This window comes from Ammospiza caudacuta, chromosome 2 (genome assembly GCF_027887145.1).
Source record: "Ammospiza caudacuta isolate bAmmCau1 chromosome 2, bAmmCau1.pri, whole genome shotgun sequence".
NCBI lineage: Eukaryota > Metazoa > Chordata > Aves > Passeriformes > Passerellidae > Ammospiza > Ammospiza caudacuta.
Window position 1 is genome coordinate 4,469,991 of NC_080594.1, and position 19,422 is coordinate 4,489,412.

Below are 19,422 nucleotides of genomic sequence, written 5' to 3' on the forward strand. Positions count from 1 at the left end.
TTGGACAAGGGACATCTTCCACCAGACCAGGTTGCTCAGAGCTCCATCCAGCCTGGCCTTGAACAATTCCAGGGGTGAGAACACTGCAAATTCCTTGGGCAATCACTGCCAGTGCCTCACCACGCTCTCCACAAAGAATTTCTTCTCAATATCTAATCTAAAACTATTCTCTTGAAAGTAATACTTGTAAAACTGTTTTGCTGTGTGTAAGTATTTTGTAATTATTGTGGATCACTTATATGTCTTATTCAAATGAAACATTTAGTTTTAAGTTAACAGTTTCTTTTCTACCAAAGAAAATTTAAGTTCTTACATAGAATTTGTCTGCATTTCTGACTTCCTTGAATGGTATGGATCTTGATGGTTTTCTGATTATTTTTGTTTATTTTAAATTACATCAAGTGCTATGTTTATCTTGTGGATTGCCTTTACTGTCATGGGAAGCTGTTTGAACCTACTGCTTTGTTGTTCCATCTGCAAATCCAAGGGAAATACTCTAATTTTTTTTTTTTTCTCATTTGGTTAGGAAGTGCTTTTTGAAAACAGCAGTTAGGTTTGTACTTTTTTATTGTTCCCTTCTTGATTTTTTGGTGTTTGATTTTGTTCTGCAGTGAACAAACAGTTCTGTTCCTCCCCTAAGGGGCCACTGATCTGAACGAAGACTTGTTGAAAGGAATGGAAATGGGAACAGTTCTAGTAGAAAAATGCTGGATTTTTATTTCCCCCTCCTTATTACTGCTTCAACCATTAGTTATGTCTTACTTTTAGAACATTTGTGATCATTCTGTGAATGTAAAACCTCCTGAGGGCATCTCTGCATGTTCCTCTCTCCTTCCCACCTTGGTGTACAGGCATAAGTCACTAACATCCACAGGTGCTGGAGCCCCGAGTTGCTCTAAAAATGCTGAATTTGGTACAAGGATCATATATTGTACAAAATCCTCGTGGATGTGTGCAAAAAGGCTGCCTTGGAGTTGGTTTTTGTGGCTGTCAGACTTCCATGCCATTCTCCCATTACATGTAGGATGTTAGAGTAACGAATGAGTTCTCTCTGGGTGCTCCAAGACAGTTGGCATTGACAAGTTCTTTGTGCCTGAGGAACAAAGCAGACAAGGGAATATTCATTTTTTTTGATCCATGTTACTGTAGGTGTGTGCATTATGTGATAACTTGAAGGGCAGTAGAGTGACCAAAAGTGACTCAGGGAATTTGGTCTTTACACCCCACTCAGTGTTTTGTGCTGTTGCTTCTATGAATGCTGCCCACCTACATATTTATTAATTTCCCTTAAAGATGCCTGGTCAGGCTGAAGACTAGCATTTTTAGCTGAAATATGGTGCAGTTGTTTTCACATACAAAGTGTTGCCTTCTAGGTCTCTTTACTGAGGAAGGGGCTATCAGGTAAATGTGTAAATCCTGATTTTCCTAGCTGTGCCTCTCTGAGAGCACCAGTCCATGGGAACCTTGTGTTTAACTACTGCTTGCAGCTGTGCTGGGAGCCTGCGTGGCCTCAGCACTCCTGGGCAATTCCACATGAAGCAAGTGCAGCTCTAAGTGTGAGCATGTAAATGTGATGGAGCCTCCTTTTAATCTCAGCCCTCTAACTGTAATTTCCTCGGGGTGTTTTATTTACTAATATGAAAGATAAGCTGCTGTAAAAGACCAGACATAACAGCTCAGCTTAGTTGTCTGCAGACAGGAATTCTGATGTGGTAATACGTGGAATGGTAACGTTGCACTTGAGAGCTTCTGTAAAACAGCTGTGCAACTGTTTTGGAAAGCAGCTTATCTCTTAGGAGCTTTAAGTAGGAAATATCATTTTGTTGGTAATAAGAAGTAAAAGTAATGCTGATTCAAAATGCTTGTCCTTAAAAGCAAACATTTATTAAGCCAAGAAATGGTGTTTAATCTCAAATGGGGTAGGGCTGGGGGGAATTTTTGTTTGTTTACCTCAAGTTTTACTTGTTTTTACAGTTTTACTTGGTTGGAAAATGACTCTTTTTATGATTAATTCTTGTCGTCCATTTATTTTGTTTTTTTCTGACCTGCCTTGTCCCGTTTTGCAGAAATCCTTACAAATCTTGATCCTCAACTTTTTGGTCTGATTCTTTTAAATTTATTTAAAAGTATTCTGCTAGTGAAACTTTGCAGCTCCTTTCCCTGTTGTTTTGGTTTTGGGTGGGTTTTTTTGATTAACAAAATAGATAATGAGAGAAGGTCACAGAAAACAGCACTAAAAAGGCAAAAAACAGTACTACCAAGAGAGTCTACAACTCTCCTCTTTCAGAAGGGTCAGGAAAGTTTGCTTTCAAGGATTAATTTTATATGCCTTAATCCTTTTTTCTTATTTTTCACTGCTTAAATTTAAAAATGCGCTGTTACTATGCAAAACTAATATTGTGTGTAATAGCTAATCAGAGTTCAGAGCTTTAAATGCTCTCTTGTAACAAATGCCAAGTGTTTTTGTAATATTTTGTAACCATCCTTTAGTTCAAGGCTCTGTAGCTCCTGTCGCAGTAAGTTACATCAGGGAAGCATCTGTGTTTGTGTGAACCAGCACTTTGTAATTAATTTGCCACTGTTCAGCCAGTTGGATTTACCACTTAATTGGTGGAATTTTCCTGGCCATATGAAATTCTTGCTCTCACAAGTACAGCATGTACGTGATAATGTACTGTTCTCCTTCAGTGCATGTCAGGATCTCACCATGCAAATCAGCCGAGTTTGCTTTTCCCACTCTCTTAATGACAGCATGAAGCCCCCTCCCACTACTGTTTTTCAAAATAAATCCTTGAAATGAAAGCTAGGCTCTTAATGTCTGTCTACCATTAAATGATGTTGTGTTCTCCAAACTGTTTCCCAGGAGATGAATTTAATTGTATTACAATCATATTACTCAGGCACCAGCTCAAAAGGGGGTGTTTGTAATTTCTCTGGGATTCAGGGAGCACCTTTGAAGAACAGAGTAACTTGTGTAGTAAAGGAAGTGTAAATTTAGCAACTTCATGCTAGGCAGGCTTTTGGCAAACAATGTTGTCTTTGAAGATCAGTAAGTAGATTGAAGGCCTAGCAAAATAGTTACTGAACCAAATTTAGTTTGCTGAGGAGTTGCCTAATAGTTCTCAATAAAGGGAAGGAAAGATTTAAAAAATCAAGGAAATTGGGATGTGTGGAGGAAATTTCTTTGGGCTGGAATCATGCTAGTGAATATTAAAGAAGCTCAAGCCTCATGATGCTCAGTGAGGTGACCGTGACGAATGATTGAAGTGGGTGCTTGGTGATACAGACTAATGAGAGCAGCCCCATCCAACTGCTTTTACAGAGCAGAGAGAGCTGGTGCTGAGAGCCTGATGTCCTAATGTGTGTGGCCTCAGTTTCCCTCAGCCTGAGCCTTTCCAAGGGCTTCTCAGTGCTTGGAGCACGCTGTGCACTCTTGACTTTGAGATGCAGTTTGATCCAGAAAGAATCAGTTTGTGACCTCCCAGCCAACTCTGCCGTGTAAACAAAAGCACTGCTGGTGAGGATTATCTTTAAAATACCCTCCTGACCTGAATTAATGCACGAGTGGAGGCATGCCTGTACAAAGCTAAGAGGGAAACAATCCCAAGGTTTTCAAACCATGGGGTTGGAACCATGTGAAAGAATAGCAGAACTTGGCAAGAGGTCTCCACAAGCCAAGGTTCCCCAGGAATAATGCCAGGGAAATATTTAGGAAAAATACAAGTTTATAGTGTGCTTCACTTAGAATAAACTTGGAAAGCTAATTCCACAAATACAGGATATAACTATTAGACAGGGATTAAGGGGTAACACTTCCAACCTGAAGGAAATGGCATAATGTCACTTCTGAAAAAACAGGCATTCATGAGTAAATAATAATAAATATTAAAATCTTTATGTCAATAATAAAAGACTTGTCTGTCAGGTGTCACTGCTGTCCTTGCCATCATCTGTATTTATGATCACACAGGTTTAAAGGTGTTACTAGGAAAAGAACTTGGCAATCTTTTTTTGTTTTTTTTTTTGCTTAAACCATCACTCTACAAGTAAATCTCTCTTTGTTTTAAGCTTATCCACCAACATTTATTGGCATAAAGTGAAAAGGAAAAAAGTGTTTAAAAATTGGTGTAATGAGTAACAAATGGAATCAATGAACCAGAAAGTGGGTGTTGTTTTCAGTGATAACAATATTCCAAGGATTTTGTTCATCATGTATTACATCATCAGTGGATTACACAAAAGCATCTTGGACCCAATTTAACTTTTCTGTCTGTGAGGTGATGTTGTTGGCAAGTCATTAATTCTTTCTTTAGAGAAGTAAGGACTGGTGAAGGGTTTCTTTTCAAGGGCGGAATATTTCTGCTGGGAAAGTTGTTACTTTTCTCTTGTAATACTTGGTTTTATTCCCTTTTCAGGTGGTCTTTTACATCCTTAGGGAGTTTTCAACAGGGAAGTGTTACTCTGTGCTGAGATGCCTAGAACCCATGCATAATCGTTTTTTAAGTCCTCTGCTGAGCTTTAAATCAAGAGCAAGTTCATGCTCTAAAAAATTTTGGCAGCAGTTTCAAAGCAGGCCAAATTGATCTACAAACTAATCCAATCTTAGTGGTTAGGAAGTATTGCTGTATTTTGCAGGTAAGATTTGAGTCTTACTATTTCTTTCATTGGTACCATTATAAAATAAGATCAATCACTATTATGTTAGAAAGCAATTGTAGAACAGCCACTTCAATGCTGATTTACCACTATTATTATAGGTACATATAATATAATAAAGCTGTGTTGTAACTTTACAGTTCCTGGAAATTAAGACATGTAGGCAAAATCAAGTCGTTCAGGTTGTAGGAATAATTTTAAGTACCAAATTTCCTTTTCACTCATTCCGTAAATGTTAAAGTACTACTTATTTCTCTGTCTACTCTGTCATGCAATGATTTAAAAAGCATTAAAACCCCCTCTTTTTGTGGATGATAAGTCTCATGCTTTCCTTGAGGTGTGTGTTCTGTCATCATGTCAGGTAATGCATTTAAGTCCTTAATTTATGCAGAATACAAACCATCTGTGTGACTTCTTAAAGGCTGTAGCAATGCCTGAGTTGTGAAGGGAATGACAGGTGATCTGATACTGGCATCAGACTAAATAGAAATACTTCAATGAGTTCCTAATATAAAGAAAAATTGACAGCTTTATCCAGAGAATTGATTTACCACAGAGATAATGTGAGTCTTTGTTTTCAGCAGCAGTTCAGCACACCCTGAAAATTGAAAAACATAGAGTACCTCTACTGTTTATGAACTATGCTAAATGCATTCTCTAAATACCATCTTCCATTGTAGGGAAACCCCCTTTAGTCTTCTTAGTCATATTTTATTGGACTGGAGCTGTGCATTAAATACAGAAAATATTTCTAAAGAACAACATCAGATAAAAAGACTGTTGCAGGCTTATAGGCCCATTAGCCAGATGTTTCCTTGTGATGGCATTTACTTTGCTGGAAAAGCTTTTCTGCCTTGACTTTAATAACAATGAATGCTTGAGTGAGGAAACATGGATTACTCAGAATTTTTGTTCTGGGGTATTAAAAGAAATCTTCTTTCCTCTGTTAAAGGTTTTCTTGTGTTGGGCTTAAAAAGGAAAAAAAAAAAAAAAAACCATAAAATAAATGAGAGTGTGGGGGGTCAGTTATGCTGTTACTTACCCAGCTAACCTGGCAAAGTCTGATCAATGATTACTGGAATTCTTACAAACTTGGCCCTTGACATTTCTTTTTTACCATTTTGCTGTGTGTTACACAGACTGTTTACTGTTATGTGGAGCTTGTGTGCCAAGAATTAGACTCTGTTTTTCTGTTTGTTCTGTAATAAGATTGAAGTATTTTCTCCCTGTTTGGAATAACTTATGGATATAATTTGCATACATAAGAATAGGTCTCTTCTTTTTTTTCTCTCTCTCTTTTTTTTTCTTTTTTTTCTTTTTGTAATTTCTTACTGAGAGCTTAAATGGAGAGGAAAATAAGTTGTTCCATGAAAGCAGATGGGATTCTGCAACATTAGCAGCCAAAAGCTTTTATGATCCTGTTTGGCTGAATCCATAAGAATTCTCCTTGTTAGAGACTGGTGTACTTAGAGTCATTTTTATAAACAGAATATTTTGCACTCCAGACACTAAAGATGATTATTCCTTTTGGAATGTGCTTACACACATGCTCAGTATGAATGTGCTAAGGAATTACTTTACATATATACATTCTAATTTTCACACATTTTAAATAATATTTTGATAAAGAGTCCAGAACATTGGGTTAAAAAATATTCAGTGTTGTGAAATCCAGCAGGAAAGACAAGGGGCAGCATTGGTGTGTCTGCAGTCAGTGGTTCTAGGAAGCCTTGGGGTCCAGGGACTTATTTTAGGAAATCTTTGAAAGGCAGTTACGAAAGGCAAGTCTGCTTTCCAGAGGCCTAAATTTACTGTACATAGGCTTGCACAAAAATTTAAAACTGCCTAGTAAGCTGCAAATTTAAAAATGTACTTTTATATACGTGCATGGAAATACGGTAAGCCCATTAGAATAGTAATTTGATTTTATATTTGAAAGTGTGTATATTTGTAGGTTAAAAGGTGTATAAAAGGTGTATTAGAAAGGTGTATATTCATTTTTAACCACACATCTGATATTCAAAAGACATTCTAGGTGGAAAAGTGTTAAATTAATTACAATGCATAAGCAGCTGGTAATGTATGTCATGGATTTCTTTTATTTGCATGTAAGATACCTCTTTTGAAAATTCTTGCATTCTTATGAATATTGAATTATTTGTTCTGCTTTTTACACTATTTAAAATATATGTTAGAATTTGGAAGAAATCAGCTTTAAGCTGAAGCACTTTATTTAACCATAATTTTTGTGGAAGGCTGATGGTGAATAGACAGATTGTCTTAGCAGGTGAGCAGACTCGGAGCAGGATGGTTTTACAGAGAGCTCATTACATGAAGTGCAGACTTTGCTCAGCTCTAGTTAGGGTAGGGTGGTTTGCAGGCATTAACTTGGTAAGAGGACAAGTGAGCTTAATCTTTATTTTCAATTCACACAAGTTTAATTGATATGAGGTGCTGTCAAAAATATCTTGGGAGCCTCCCAGACAAGCTGTGCTAATCAGCTGAAAGTTGTCAAATCTTTTGGAATTATGTACATACATCCCAGCACAGTATGAGCCTTCTGAGTGCTTTTTGTTCCATGCCCAGGTGCAGCAAAAGTCTGCTTTAAAAAAGATTCTGTAGGTGGGTTGGTGGTTTCTTTTTTTGTACTTCACAGTTAGTTTCCCCTTTTAGCACTTTTGCTACTGGGTAGGTGTAGATGTCACAAATTTACAAGTGAAAAACAGAGTGGAAAACAAACAAGAGAAGCTTTCCAAAAAGATGATTTAAAGATTTTAATTCCTAGACTGAACTTTGATCATAGGTAGCACGGTGTATAAATCTTACCCAAAAGATTTAGATAAATCTTAAAAAAATTTAGATAAATAAAGAACACAGTTATGGGTCTCAGAAGCTGCTGTTTAACCCCATGAGTCATTTCCAGCTGTCTTCTCCAGACATGAAGGCATTTGAACAGGAGCAGCTGACCACGTGGCTGACTTTTAAACCATTTTCAGTAAATCATATGGAGGAACTGTGTGTTTACAGTTCAAGGATGAGGATTGCTGGAAGCTGCACAGCACATACTTTACAGCGGGAGGTCATGGCTAGATAGAAAATAATCCTAGAAATCCTTGCTGACATCCTTCATCTGTGTAATAAAATAGCCAACACCCAACTCTTCCATTCTGTTGGTCACCTTCATTTTAAAGTATAGATTAGAGATTTGAGTCATCTCTATTTCTTTCAACATCTGGACAACTAACATTGTGAAAAATGGCTAGGAAATATTACACACCATGACTCCTTTATGTGTATTTATTAATTCATGGTCTCATGGCACCTATTAAAATTCTTGCCATAATAGATTATAGACTGAAAAGGAAAAAGATAGCTAAGGGCCTGTTCATTTTTAAAATACTGTTGCTATTTATGCCACATCTACCTGCAGACATGTTCTGTAAGAGCCTGAAAAATGGAAGAGTTTATTAACAAGAAAAAGTAGCACAGCTCTATAAAATATTTTGATAGATAAATGGATTAACATGTATGAAATGGAAAACTGAAGTTGTTTTTGCATAACAGAGTTGCATCTCAGAACAGAAGAGCACTTATTATTGTTGTGGTCCAGCAATGGAAACAGTCTGAGGATGTTGTTTTCATTTAATAGTTGTGTGAAATGTGCTTGCAGGCAAAATGTTTCATTTGGAGGTTTTAAGACTACATTTCTCCCCTAGTTACTACTTTAATGTACCAGGAAAGTTTTAAAAGAAGGGTGTGAAAGGAGGGCTCCTCCTAAAACAGCATGATGGAAATTTGCTTTGCTTTTTGGAATCCAAACAAAACAAAAGATTTGACTCAAGATTTTAAGAACCCATAAAAAGGAGGAAATACAAAAAGCACAATTAAAATTTCACCATCTGCTCACTCTAAATCAGCAAGGAGAAGGGGGAGGTTTTCCTTCTGTACAGCCATTATAATCAGAATTGCAGCAGAAAAATTAAGTGGATGTGGAATAGGCACAGCACTCTCCCCTCTCTTACTCGACATTCAAGTGACACTCTGGGCAGGATGAATTTTGAAAAAAAGTATTGAGAGCCCCTGCTTGACATTTTCCTCTTCTGTGCAATTCTATCCCTCTGCAACTGTGTTTTAGTGGTTTCTGCCTGCCTTTGGTGTTGCCTTATTGCCTCATGTGGGCCACATGTGAGCACTTTAATCTGAGGCAGAAAGGAACCTGTTTGCCCCATCTGTCTTGGCTTGCACGTGTTGGTGCTGCTGTTAGTGCTGGCAGCTGTGCTAATGTGTGAGGCCACCTGCCACATGGCAGATACTGCAGCTTTGGGTAAAAGCTTCCCTTTCCCCCTTTGCTGGAAGTGTAGGTGGCTAAATTTCCCCTTTTATTATTTTAAATGTGTCAAAGCTATTTACTCTTAGGTCATGTGATACTCAATTACTCCAGGGTACCAAAAAAAAACTAGAAGGGGATTCTCTAACCTGTGCCATGTACATCTTTTATATTGATACTGTTTTACTATGTTGATTAGTTTTTGATATTTTTGTTATTTGCCTGCAATAGAACTGTCCTTTGGTACGTTCCTGTATTTTCTGATTTTAGATGCAGTGAAGAAACGAGGAACAGATTTGAGCACAAAACGTTACTGTCTGGGATTAGCATTTCTGTTTAAGTTGGCTCTTTGTTCTTGGACAAGCAGAGCCCTGGGAATGTTTCGTGCTGTCCTGTGGTGCCCCTCTGGGCACATGTGGACAGCCTTGGGATGCAGCAAGGTGTTCTGACTGCCTCTGTGTGTGCAAACCACTCACCATATTATGCTTAACTACATCCTGAGGTGATTAAGAGGATTAATTAATGCTTCAATCCTTTGAAGACACCGGATGCTTTATAAGTGCTAATTATTATATTCAGGTTTGCTACCTTGCTATTCAGGGATTAGATCTTGCTTAAGCAATAGGTAGGGAAGCTGTGAGTTGTGTGTGGCAAAGAAGAATTAAAAGTAATAAACAGTCAGGGAGAGCCTAAGCCTCCCTGCAGCCTGTTTGTGCAGTCCTAATAAATGGCCACTTTTCTAATTTGGTTTTGGAGCCTAATTACTTCTATTTTGAATGTCAGAAGGAGTGTCTCCTCTATGATGTTTCATTAAGAGCTGCTGTTACATTTTGCAGTTTTAACCCCAATTGCCATTTCTGTGAGAACTGGCGACTGTGTGTAGGTACTCTAAAAATGTGGCTTCTTGTTTTCCTCTATACTGTTCTGGAATTAAACATGTCATGGCTGTGTGCAAAGCTTGGGGCATCTGTATCACAGAAAGAACTGTCTGCTCCTTGTCTGGACACTGAAAACTGGACAGAGCCTTGTGTACTGAGTGCTGGTCCCCTGAATAAGGTTTGTGACTGGTTTCTATTCTGTGAGAAAGCTACTTTTTGTAACCTGTGATAAAACCAGCTAGTCCCAATTCTTCTGACTACTTAAAAAATTAAGTGCATGTCCAATATCCAGCAGTGTCTGTGTTTTTAAATTCCACATCAAAGTTATATGAGACTTGAACTACACAAAGCAGAGCTGTTTGCACATTTCTTAAAGATTTGTTCATAGCTGAGGAAGGAAAAAGATGACAGAAAAGCAGACAGTAAGTTTTTTTCCAAGCTGTTTTATTTCTGCTGCTCTGCAGATGGGCCTAGAGTACCAACTTCATATCTGCCTCTTAACCATTGTGGTTAATAAAGAGATTTGGGTATGGATTAAGGTGAAGAAATGGAAAACACCTTATAGAAGAGAGGACATCACTGGCATGGGTTACACAGAGACCTTGGAGTTGGAGATATTCAAAAGCCATTCCACAGTTCTGTGGGATGGCACAAAGCAAAAAGGAGCTGATAGGTGTAAGGTGGAGGCAGTCACAAAGAACAGCACAGGTGCTCACAAAGATGAGAAAGCGTGGTTCTGAATTTAAAATCCTTGTGTCAAGACTGGTCTATTTTACCAGCAGCTCACACTCAGTGAATCATTAAGGTTTTGTGCATCACCTCGATCTATAAAATGAGGATCATATTTGTCACTGTGCTGTTGCAATGACAAGGTCATCTGTAGGTATAGTTTGATGTTAAATCAAGCATGGCCACAACTCTTGGAAGGAGTAAAATGATGGGTTTGGTATTAAAAAGCACAAAACCAAACAAGAAACTAAACCAAACTCCTTTCTAGGAAGTAAAGTTTTTGAAAGACAGGAGAACTCCTTTCTTCCAAGCCACTTTTCGTCAGCAAGCGTGGTCTGATCTTAGCCTCAAGTGACAGAGAGAGAGGAGAGCTGCAGCCGCAGCCGTGTGCCTTCGCTCGATGCCAATATCCACAGCGCCGGGCAGCGGGCAAGATGCTGTGGGACAGATGCTGTGCCCGGGACAGCGCCGAGCCGGTTCCTGACTTTGCACGGACACACGAGTGCAGGATCTTCAAGCTGGCCCCCTCACAACGCACCAGGCTGGCGCTGCGTTTGCACTCAGGACTGTAGGTTTTCAAGGCTGCCTAACCTTTTTCTTCAGATGTTTGTTGTTGTCTTGTTTTGGGTTTTTTTTTTTTACCTCTGATCTTTTCTCTTTGTTCACACTATTATAACCCATTAACTTAAAAAAGAAAGAAGCAACAAACCCAAACACAACGCGCCACCCTCCCGGCGCGGGGGCGGCGGGCCTTCCCCCTCGGCGGCCCTGGGCGCTCGGCAGAGCAGGGGCCGGGCCCTCCCGCCTGCCGGGGCGCGCACGGGGCTCCCCCATCTCCTCCGCCGCTGCCACAGCCACCCCCTGCCTCCGAGCGCGGCTCTCCCGGCCCAGCCCGCCCCGCCGGCAGCAGGGCAGGGGCGGGGGCGCGGAGCGGCGGCTCCTCCCCGGGGCGGAGGGACGCGCTCGCCGCCTCCCGCCTGCCGCCGCCGCCGGCACTCGGTGCCGGGCGGCTGCTGCCGGCGTCTCCCGTCCCGTCCGGTCCGGTCCGGTCCCGGGGATGTCCGGCGGGGGCAGCCGGCGGCGGGCCGGCCCCTCCTGGCACAGCACTTTCACTCGCTTCTTCTCTAGGAGCCCACCCGGCGAGGGGGCGCCGAACAGGTACGCGGGGCTCGGGGGCGGCGCGGTGCCACCTGCGCGGCCGGGGGACACCGGAGGCCACGGGGGGCGCGGGGCTGAGCGGGGCCCCGGGCCGTGTTGCGACACTGCTGGGCGGCGGGGCAGCGGGAGGAAGCGAGCGTTCCCCGCGGGGAGCCCGCGCGTCCCGCGTCCCGGGGGCGGTTCCTGGGACGGCGGCGGGGCGGCGGCGGCTCCGGGGGAGCTGCGGAGCGGGCTGGGAGCGCGGCTGACAGCGGCTGCCACGGCCGGCAAGGGCGGGCTGTCCTGGGGCAGCGCTGCCGTGCGGGCACGGCTGCTGCTGGGTGCCGGGCAGGGGGACTCCGGGGCTCCCCGGAAGGTGCATCGAGCACCCCCGGCCCCGCCAGGCTCGGCGGAGCCCCGGTGGAACCTGCTGGGAATCGCGCACAGCCGCGGTCAGCGTCCTGTGGCCCGGGTCGCAGCCCCTTCCTCGGGGACTGAAAGCAGGGCAGGGCGCTGAGGGCTTTGAGCGCTTTGTTTGTTTGTTTTCCCTTTTCAGTTTTCACGCTGGAAGTTTTCTTTGGGACTGGTGTAAATCAGGCGTTAATGCAACATAAATATTACTGATGTGTTTAAGTCTCAATGCAAAATTTGTGGTTTATGGAAATTTCGTTATTAATAATTTTTTTTTAGCGCAGGGAGACTTTACAAGATGAAAAGGTTTGGAAACTTCTTGTGTATGTGTTCCTCTTCCTTTTTTTTTCCTTTTTTTTCATTCTGGTGGCTGATTTCTGTCTGTAACTAGGAAAGAAGCGCAGATAAGTTTCCTTCAGTTTCTCAGGCAGCCTCATTGTTGGTCCAAGTTAACGAGCATATTTCTGTGGTGAAAAGGTGTTAACTGCCTGGGCCTTACTTCCTCAGGTGTAGTATTAATTCTTTGCTTTTAACATGTTGGTTTTAATCTGAGTCATTCTTGGTATAGGGCATAGGTTTGTGTTTAAACTGACAGAGTAAATGCTGTTTAATCAGATAGATAGTGGCTATCGCAGTAGTTCTTTCAGTGAAAAGCTGTAGGATTGAGTTGCATATTCTCAGCAATCATGGAAAATAGAAGAGCCTATTGCTCTTTTGCACTGACTATCTTCAATAGTCTTGTAAATGCACCGTGAGGATTTTTAACTTTGCGGGGTTTGTTTCACTGTAAGCATTTGACATGCCAGTACACCACCAAGAATCCACTGGTCTTTTATGAGCAGAAAACGTTGCTTTTTTATTTCATGGAAAAAAGAAATTGGGAGCAAGGCTGCTGAATCAAGGCCATCTTTGCAATTGCTGGAATAGCCTGGCTGTTTTGTCCGGTGGGGATGGTTAAGATATGGGACAAGGCGAAGGTTTGGATCTGGAGAGGCAATGGCACAGGTTTCATGGGATGACGCCTTGCCAGCTCCCTCCAGCTGTGGTGTGGGATGAACAGAAAAGCCTGGCGGTCACCTCGGTGAGGAGGAAAGCGATGCCATTGACCGGTTTGTGCACTGCGTGGCCGATCCGCAGGTAGCACTCATGGCAGACCTACTCCACTTAACTCGGGCTGCACTCTAATCTCTATCCCAATCGCAGTTTCTTTTCCTGCAGCCAGGAGCCTTTTCTGTATTCGGAAGCTGGGATATTCCGCGCAGATATGCAAAGGCTCTGGCCCCTCGGCCTGGTTGTTGAGCTCCTCACGAGGGCCGTGGCCGTGACTCCTTCCCGCAGCCCTCGCCATCCCAAGGCCCATTTGGTATGTTAAGGAGCTTTTCCTTGTTGTGCCGGGCTGCAGCGTGGCACGTTCGTCAGGAATGCTGACGTTCCCGTATTTGGTTTCCAGTGGCAGCCTTGTTCGCAGATTAGCGTAATTGCATACATTAGCCAGCGCCGGGCTGGGATGAGTGCCGCAGGTTCCTCCTCGCGTTCATTCAGCGGGCTCGGCCGGGCAGCAGGATGGAACAAAGCCCGAGTGCGGGGAGGGGGCACCAGGGCTGCCCTGCGTGCTTGTTGTGAAGGTGTGGAGTGTGTGGGCGAGCTGGGGAATGCAGCTCTTGTAAAGGGCTGGGAGAAATGTGTGCACCGGCATGGAATCCCCTTCAGGTTATCGGTAGGATATATGTTGGAACCAGACCAAGTTTTATATATGTATATAAAACTTTTCTGTGGAGGTGTTTTGCTTACTGATGGATTTCAATAAAGTCGAAGACCTAAGTAGAGGGGGAGCAGTATATCATCACATACACCCTGTGTGCCCGCACTGACCTCTGGAGACATGCATCACACTTGGAGCCTCTGCAGAATGTGATGGTTTCCTAAGTTATAAAAGCATGCAGGAATGAGCCTCTGTCCATCCAAAAGTCATTCTCTATCTGTTCCTGCAAATTAGGCAGTGGTGGGTGGCTGGAAGCTGCCAGATCTCCTTCCCCCATGGGCAGAGCTCCCCTCTTGCTCCAGACCCTGCTCAGATATACCTGTAAAAACGACAAGAACCGAAACCCAAACCTACCGTGACCCTGGTTTAAAATGGGAGGAAGGGGATGGGGGAGTTACGTAGTTTGTTAATCAGTGTCTTAGCCTCTTCTGAGAACCTCATTTGACAAAAAGCTTATGTTAATAACTTGCCCTTACAGCAGTTTATAGCTCTGATGAACACGAGACTCGCTGGAGGCTTGCTTGCTTGCTTGTGGAAAAATTAAGCTGCACAGGTTAGTTGTAAGTTTTGTGGCAGCAAAAAGCACAGCACATGCCTTAGGAGTTCACTTGGCTTTTACATAAAATGTAGCCAAATGGAAAGCATCTCCCACCCAGCGCTTGCCTGCTGCTTAAGTGTGTTCTTCAGAGTTGGGGCTGCTTTGAATGGCTGCAGTGCTCTTCGTCCCAGGTCTTTATCGTTGACTTCCATCAAAGGCAGTCATTATCCTGTACTGGACTATTTGCTATTTTCAATAATACACATTTGGTTATTGGTTACCACAGTGTTTGTCCTGGAGCAATCCAAATCCCCAGGGTGACAAACCCCAATTGCATTTTCACTGTTGTAATAGGAGTTTTATAATTTTTAATTTTTTTTTACTAATGCATGTATTTTTAGTCCATCTGGAAGAGGACACAGCTTTTACACTGTAAGCCTACACTGTGGATTCTTTCAGAAATATGTGGCTTCTGTGGCCGAGCAATTGTTATTTTGCAAATAAATGTGACCTCTCAGGGGGGTGTGACACTTTTTACTGAGGTACCGTCAAAATGTCCTTTGAACAAGCTGCATTTTATTAGATATTCTGAGTAGTGTTTAGCAGGTTCATTTCAGATTTCTCTGTTTCTCTCCAAGCACTGTTGGCTGGTCACAGAGCTATCAGTGCGAGTTTGGTTTGTCAGGATATTTTGTCTGCAGTGCTGGAGTATACCTGAGACACCAAACAGGGAGGAGCAACCTTTTATCTGGTTTACAAGGATTTTGGGGGGCTGATTTGTTTGCTGGGATTTTTTGGGGGGCTGAGGTTGTTGTTCCATTAATCCATTAGTATCTTACTGAGAGCTTTCAGAGATGAAGAACTTTGTTTATTCTGCCTGAGGAGAGATTAGAGAGCCTTTTTCTTCCTTTGGGACTGCCAGTCATTGTTCCTGTTTACAGAGAACATGTATTTTTGTAGCTGTAAAAACTGCATTTGAGGGACTGCTGGAAATTGATGGAAAAGGGAGTAATAAATTTCAAACCTAGCTCTTCTGAAATTGCTGCCTCCTGGCTGGGTTTGATTCAGATGCCATTGGCATCTTTGAAGAAATCCATTATCTGCTGGAAACATCAGTCTCTGCTTTCTAGTAAAGAACCTTTTACTTTCAAAAGCCAGAGCAGGATTCTTTGTGTTGTTAAAATTTAGCTTATTTATGAGTCTACATGAGGGATGGTGGTTTGTGGAACCAGCAAGGGCAATACTCCGACCATACAGAAGAATTCAAATTAGACTTGCCTAAGTAAGGTGCATTATGAAAATTTTCTGTACATTTGTTAATTTGGGGTTTCTTTCTTCTTTTTTGCCTCCTAGATTTTTCTATTATGGCTTCCATTGCAGGATAATTCCAAATAGTGTGCAAGGCCCTGGTTCAGCAGGGTACCAAAGGGGTTCCTGTAATAAAGCAGGTAAATAGTCCTGTGCCCTGCAGTGGGACTGCCTGCTTGATCAGAACTCGTACTTGGGTGTCTGTGGGACTGAGACCAGGAGGAGCAGGGCCAGCAGCTGGTCATGTGTGTCAGAGACATTTCCTGAAGGAAATGTTACTGGAGCCTTAATTATAATAGAAGAGCTCCTTGGAAGAAACAAAGCAGTGTTTTCTCCACTATTTTAAATGTTAACAGCGTTCTCTCCTTTTCCAGTTATTGGCACAAGGGCCAGAGTTAATGCAGAAATATTTCCAAAACAGCTACAGGTCTGTGGTTTTAAGGAAGAGTTTTGCAAAGATCAAAACTCCTTGGACTTCTCCTCTAGTGAACAAAAGGCTCCCAGGTGGAAAAAAATTAAGATTCTGAAACATGTTGCTGTGGGGTTTGTATTTCCAATTATTGTAAGTTCTTGAAAGGGTGGAAACCCAGCTACTGCTTTTAATTTCTGAGGGACTTTTGGATTTTCTACAGTTCAGTTAGTCTGCTATTGGGTTGCTCAGGCTTTAACTCAGTTCTACTGGTATATTAATTTTCATTTCTAATATAATGTTTAGCTGTTCTAACTGGCTTTGCAGTATCACTTTTGAAGACTTAAGGTCGGAAATGTTGCCTTCCTCACTCATTTCACTTTCCCATGTCAGTTTCCAGACACAAGAAATAGTCTCCAATAGTGTTGTAGTGATTTCATGACTTGCCTTATTTTGAAATAGAATGTTGTTTTTCTGAATGTTCCACTGCTTGTTAGTTGATAAAATATTTTTCCTTCTGCTTAAGGAGGTCTTGAGACCTAAGTGTGTAAACACCTTGGGGATCTGCACTTCACCTACAGTGTTGTGTTGGGAAAAATGTGTGGAAGTGTAGGAAGAAGTTATTTCTTGTGAGCACATGAACAGAAAAGGCAGGAAGAATTGCATTGATAACATACTTTTATTTTAATCATCGGTTACAGGCTGCAAATTTGGCCATAGAACTTATTTTGGTAGGAATGGAAGATGTATGCCTTCAAAATGAAAGAGGGAACTTTGGTGTCTGTAGGATGCTTCCTGGTATATGTTTTGTGGGCAAAGATGGGAGTTCTGTAGAGTGCATTCTTGAGTTCTGGAGAGTATTTTCTTGAAATAGCAGCCCTGTACCTCTACCAAAAGTTTTTTCCTCCAGCCTGACTAGAAGAGCTCGCTGCACTTTACTGGTGACACCAGTCTCTCTTGTTGTTTTTTCTGGGGTGATTGTCCTTAATGAATCTTTTTGAAATTCTGGTATGCTCTGTTTGTCAGAACACCAGTTGCTGCTACCCTGGATTACTTTTTTTTAATATCTCCTATTTTTATGCTATTTTTAAGTACCACTGTCAATCCCCCACACCACAAACACGCCCTTTGCAAACAGTTGTATTCCCCATTAAATTTAACCTTAACGAATGGTTTGTAAATCTGTTTCTGATGTTGTACCAAGTGTTTGTGTTGGTGACCAGTAACATATCTATGTCATAAAAATCCTGGGATCTGTTTAACCAGTCAGGCTGGCAAAGAGGGAGCAGATCCCAGAGCAGTGTTGGTTTCTATGCCTGACAGATGCCAGAAGGAAAACCTTGATGTAATCTGGTATAATCGCACTGCCCAACAGTGGAGTAAGCTCTGCTCAGAAACATTTATATTTCTTTCTCCTGCCTTTGTAGGGCTGTTCAGTTCCCTCACATGAAAAACAGATTAAGTTATTTAGCAAGGGTCATCATATTTATTTCTCTTAGTTCTAGCCTTTAAACTTAAAGGTACATGTTCAGTGTCATGACATGGTTTGGTTCTTGAATTTTTTTCATGTCAACTTTCATTGTAAAATGTGCTCTATCTGTGATTTTTCTGATGTATTTATTTTCCATTATAGTTCTGGTCGCTTGTTTTAGTGTTCATTAGTACTAGCATACTTTGTGTAGCTGATATAAACCATGCAATGCAGCACTGCTATTGCAGAATGTGAAGCTGACCCAGCTTTGCTGCACAAGCAAAGAACAGTATGTAAATCAGCAGCAGAAACAGGTTTGAGAGGAAAAATTGTTTCAGTTAAAACAATCTAAATTGCTTATTGCTGTCTGTAATCAAACCAGTTTTGAAATGAGGGTAGTTTAATTGAATATAATACATTTTGTGTATTTCAACACTTACATTAATCAGCAATTGTAACACTTCTTCTGCCTAAGTTCCTGCTTTCTCCTCCTGGCTCTTTTTTCTCCTTCCTTATCTTTCTCTGCTTTCTTTTCCTTCTCCTCTGTTTCCCTTCTGTATTTTTTTAATGAAATAGCAGCTTTACTTTCCTTTGACCCTCTAATTTCAAACTCAATAAATTGTTTTTATAATTACCATTTGTCTTAATGTCTTCATTCATCTCCCCTATGTGTGTGGCCTTAGCTTAAGCACAGAAGCATCAGCCAGAAACTTCACATTCAAATTTCTGTGCAAAATTCTCCCTCTATCTTTAATACAAGCCCCAACAGCCTTGCCAGAGACTAGAGGCAGATTTTGTCACTGCTGCTGCTGTTTGCTCTCCCAAGAAGTGTGTTAGCCTGGGAATCTTGCTGAGAAGTTCATTGCAAATTTCTCATTTTAAAGCCTTTCAGAAAAAGGGCAACATTGTGGTTTTGGGGGGAGGGAAACAGAGGAAAGACCTTTAAACCCATTTAATTTGTTGGGGTATTTTTCTTCTAAAATGCTAGCAGTTTTATTTTCTGTTAAATACTAATATATTTTAGCTGACACTTGATGCACAAGCCAATTTTTTTCCTCCAGTTGATTTTCTCATATCTTGTTGCCACTGAGCTTTACAGGAATATTTTCCTTTCAGGTAATTTAACAAATGGTTACTGTACCTTTGCTCATATTCCTCAAGGTACATGCTGGAAGTTTGACTCTTAAAAAATGGACTTTTTAGATTAGGTTCTGATATTTCTCCTGGCTGCACAGCATACAAATGGTTTCACAAGTGTGATGATAGTGCCTAGAGGAAGGTGTTTCCCTTTAAAGTCTATTTTATTTAGTTGGATTAAAGGAGGAGGATAGAAAAATTGATTTACAAAGTCTGCCAGGAGACCTGAGAAGTTAATAACCATGGGATTGATTGTAACATCGCTGAAAGATGGGAATTGTCAAGCTCAGTTTTGTTTATGAGATTACAGCTTCCTTGACAAGCTGCTGAAATATCATCCCTAGATGCTTAAGACTTTGCACTGATGCCCCACTTAAAATATTTGCAAGTGCAATAACAGCAGGCTAAAGCTCAACATACAGAGGATTATAAAAAAACCAGACATAATAAATAATTTTGTACTTGATCTGTGTGAAGAAAATGAAAAGGATGTATCTTTGAATCAATTTAATATCTTCACATATAATTTAAAAGAGGAAAAACTGTAGCATGTGAAGTTTACAGATGATTTTAGTGAAGAGTATGGAAATCACCATGTAGATGACATTGGAAACAAACTAAGTTACCATGGTTGGCAGCCAGTTAAACACGAGCTGCCA

The 19,422-nt window shown here is 41.4% G+C and overlaps 1 protein-coding gene across 2 annotated transcripts in view; it reads left to right on the forward strand.

Annotated features, from left to right (window-relative positions):
* Nucleotides 1-11,590: 11,590 nt before the first annotated feature.
* Nucleotides 11,591-19,422, forward strand: part of CRYBG3 (crystallin beta-gamma domain containing 3) — an 81,276-nt gene continuing 73,444 nt past the window's right edge. For both annotated transcript variants that reach the window (XM_058825710.1, XM_058825711.1), the window contains exon 1: nucleotides 11,591-11,748. In XM_058825710.1, the coding sequence (XP_058681693.1) occupies nucleotides 11,648-11,748 (101 nt within the window). In that variant the 5' untranslated portion in view covers nucleotides 11,591-11,647. The remainder of the gene's footprint in view (nucleotides 11,749-19,422) is intronic.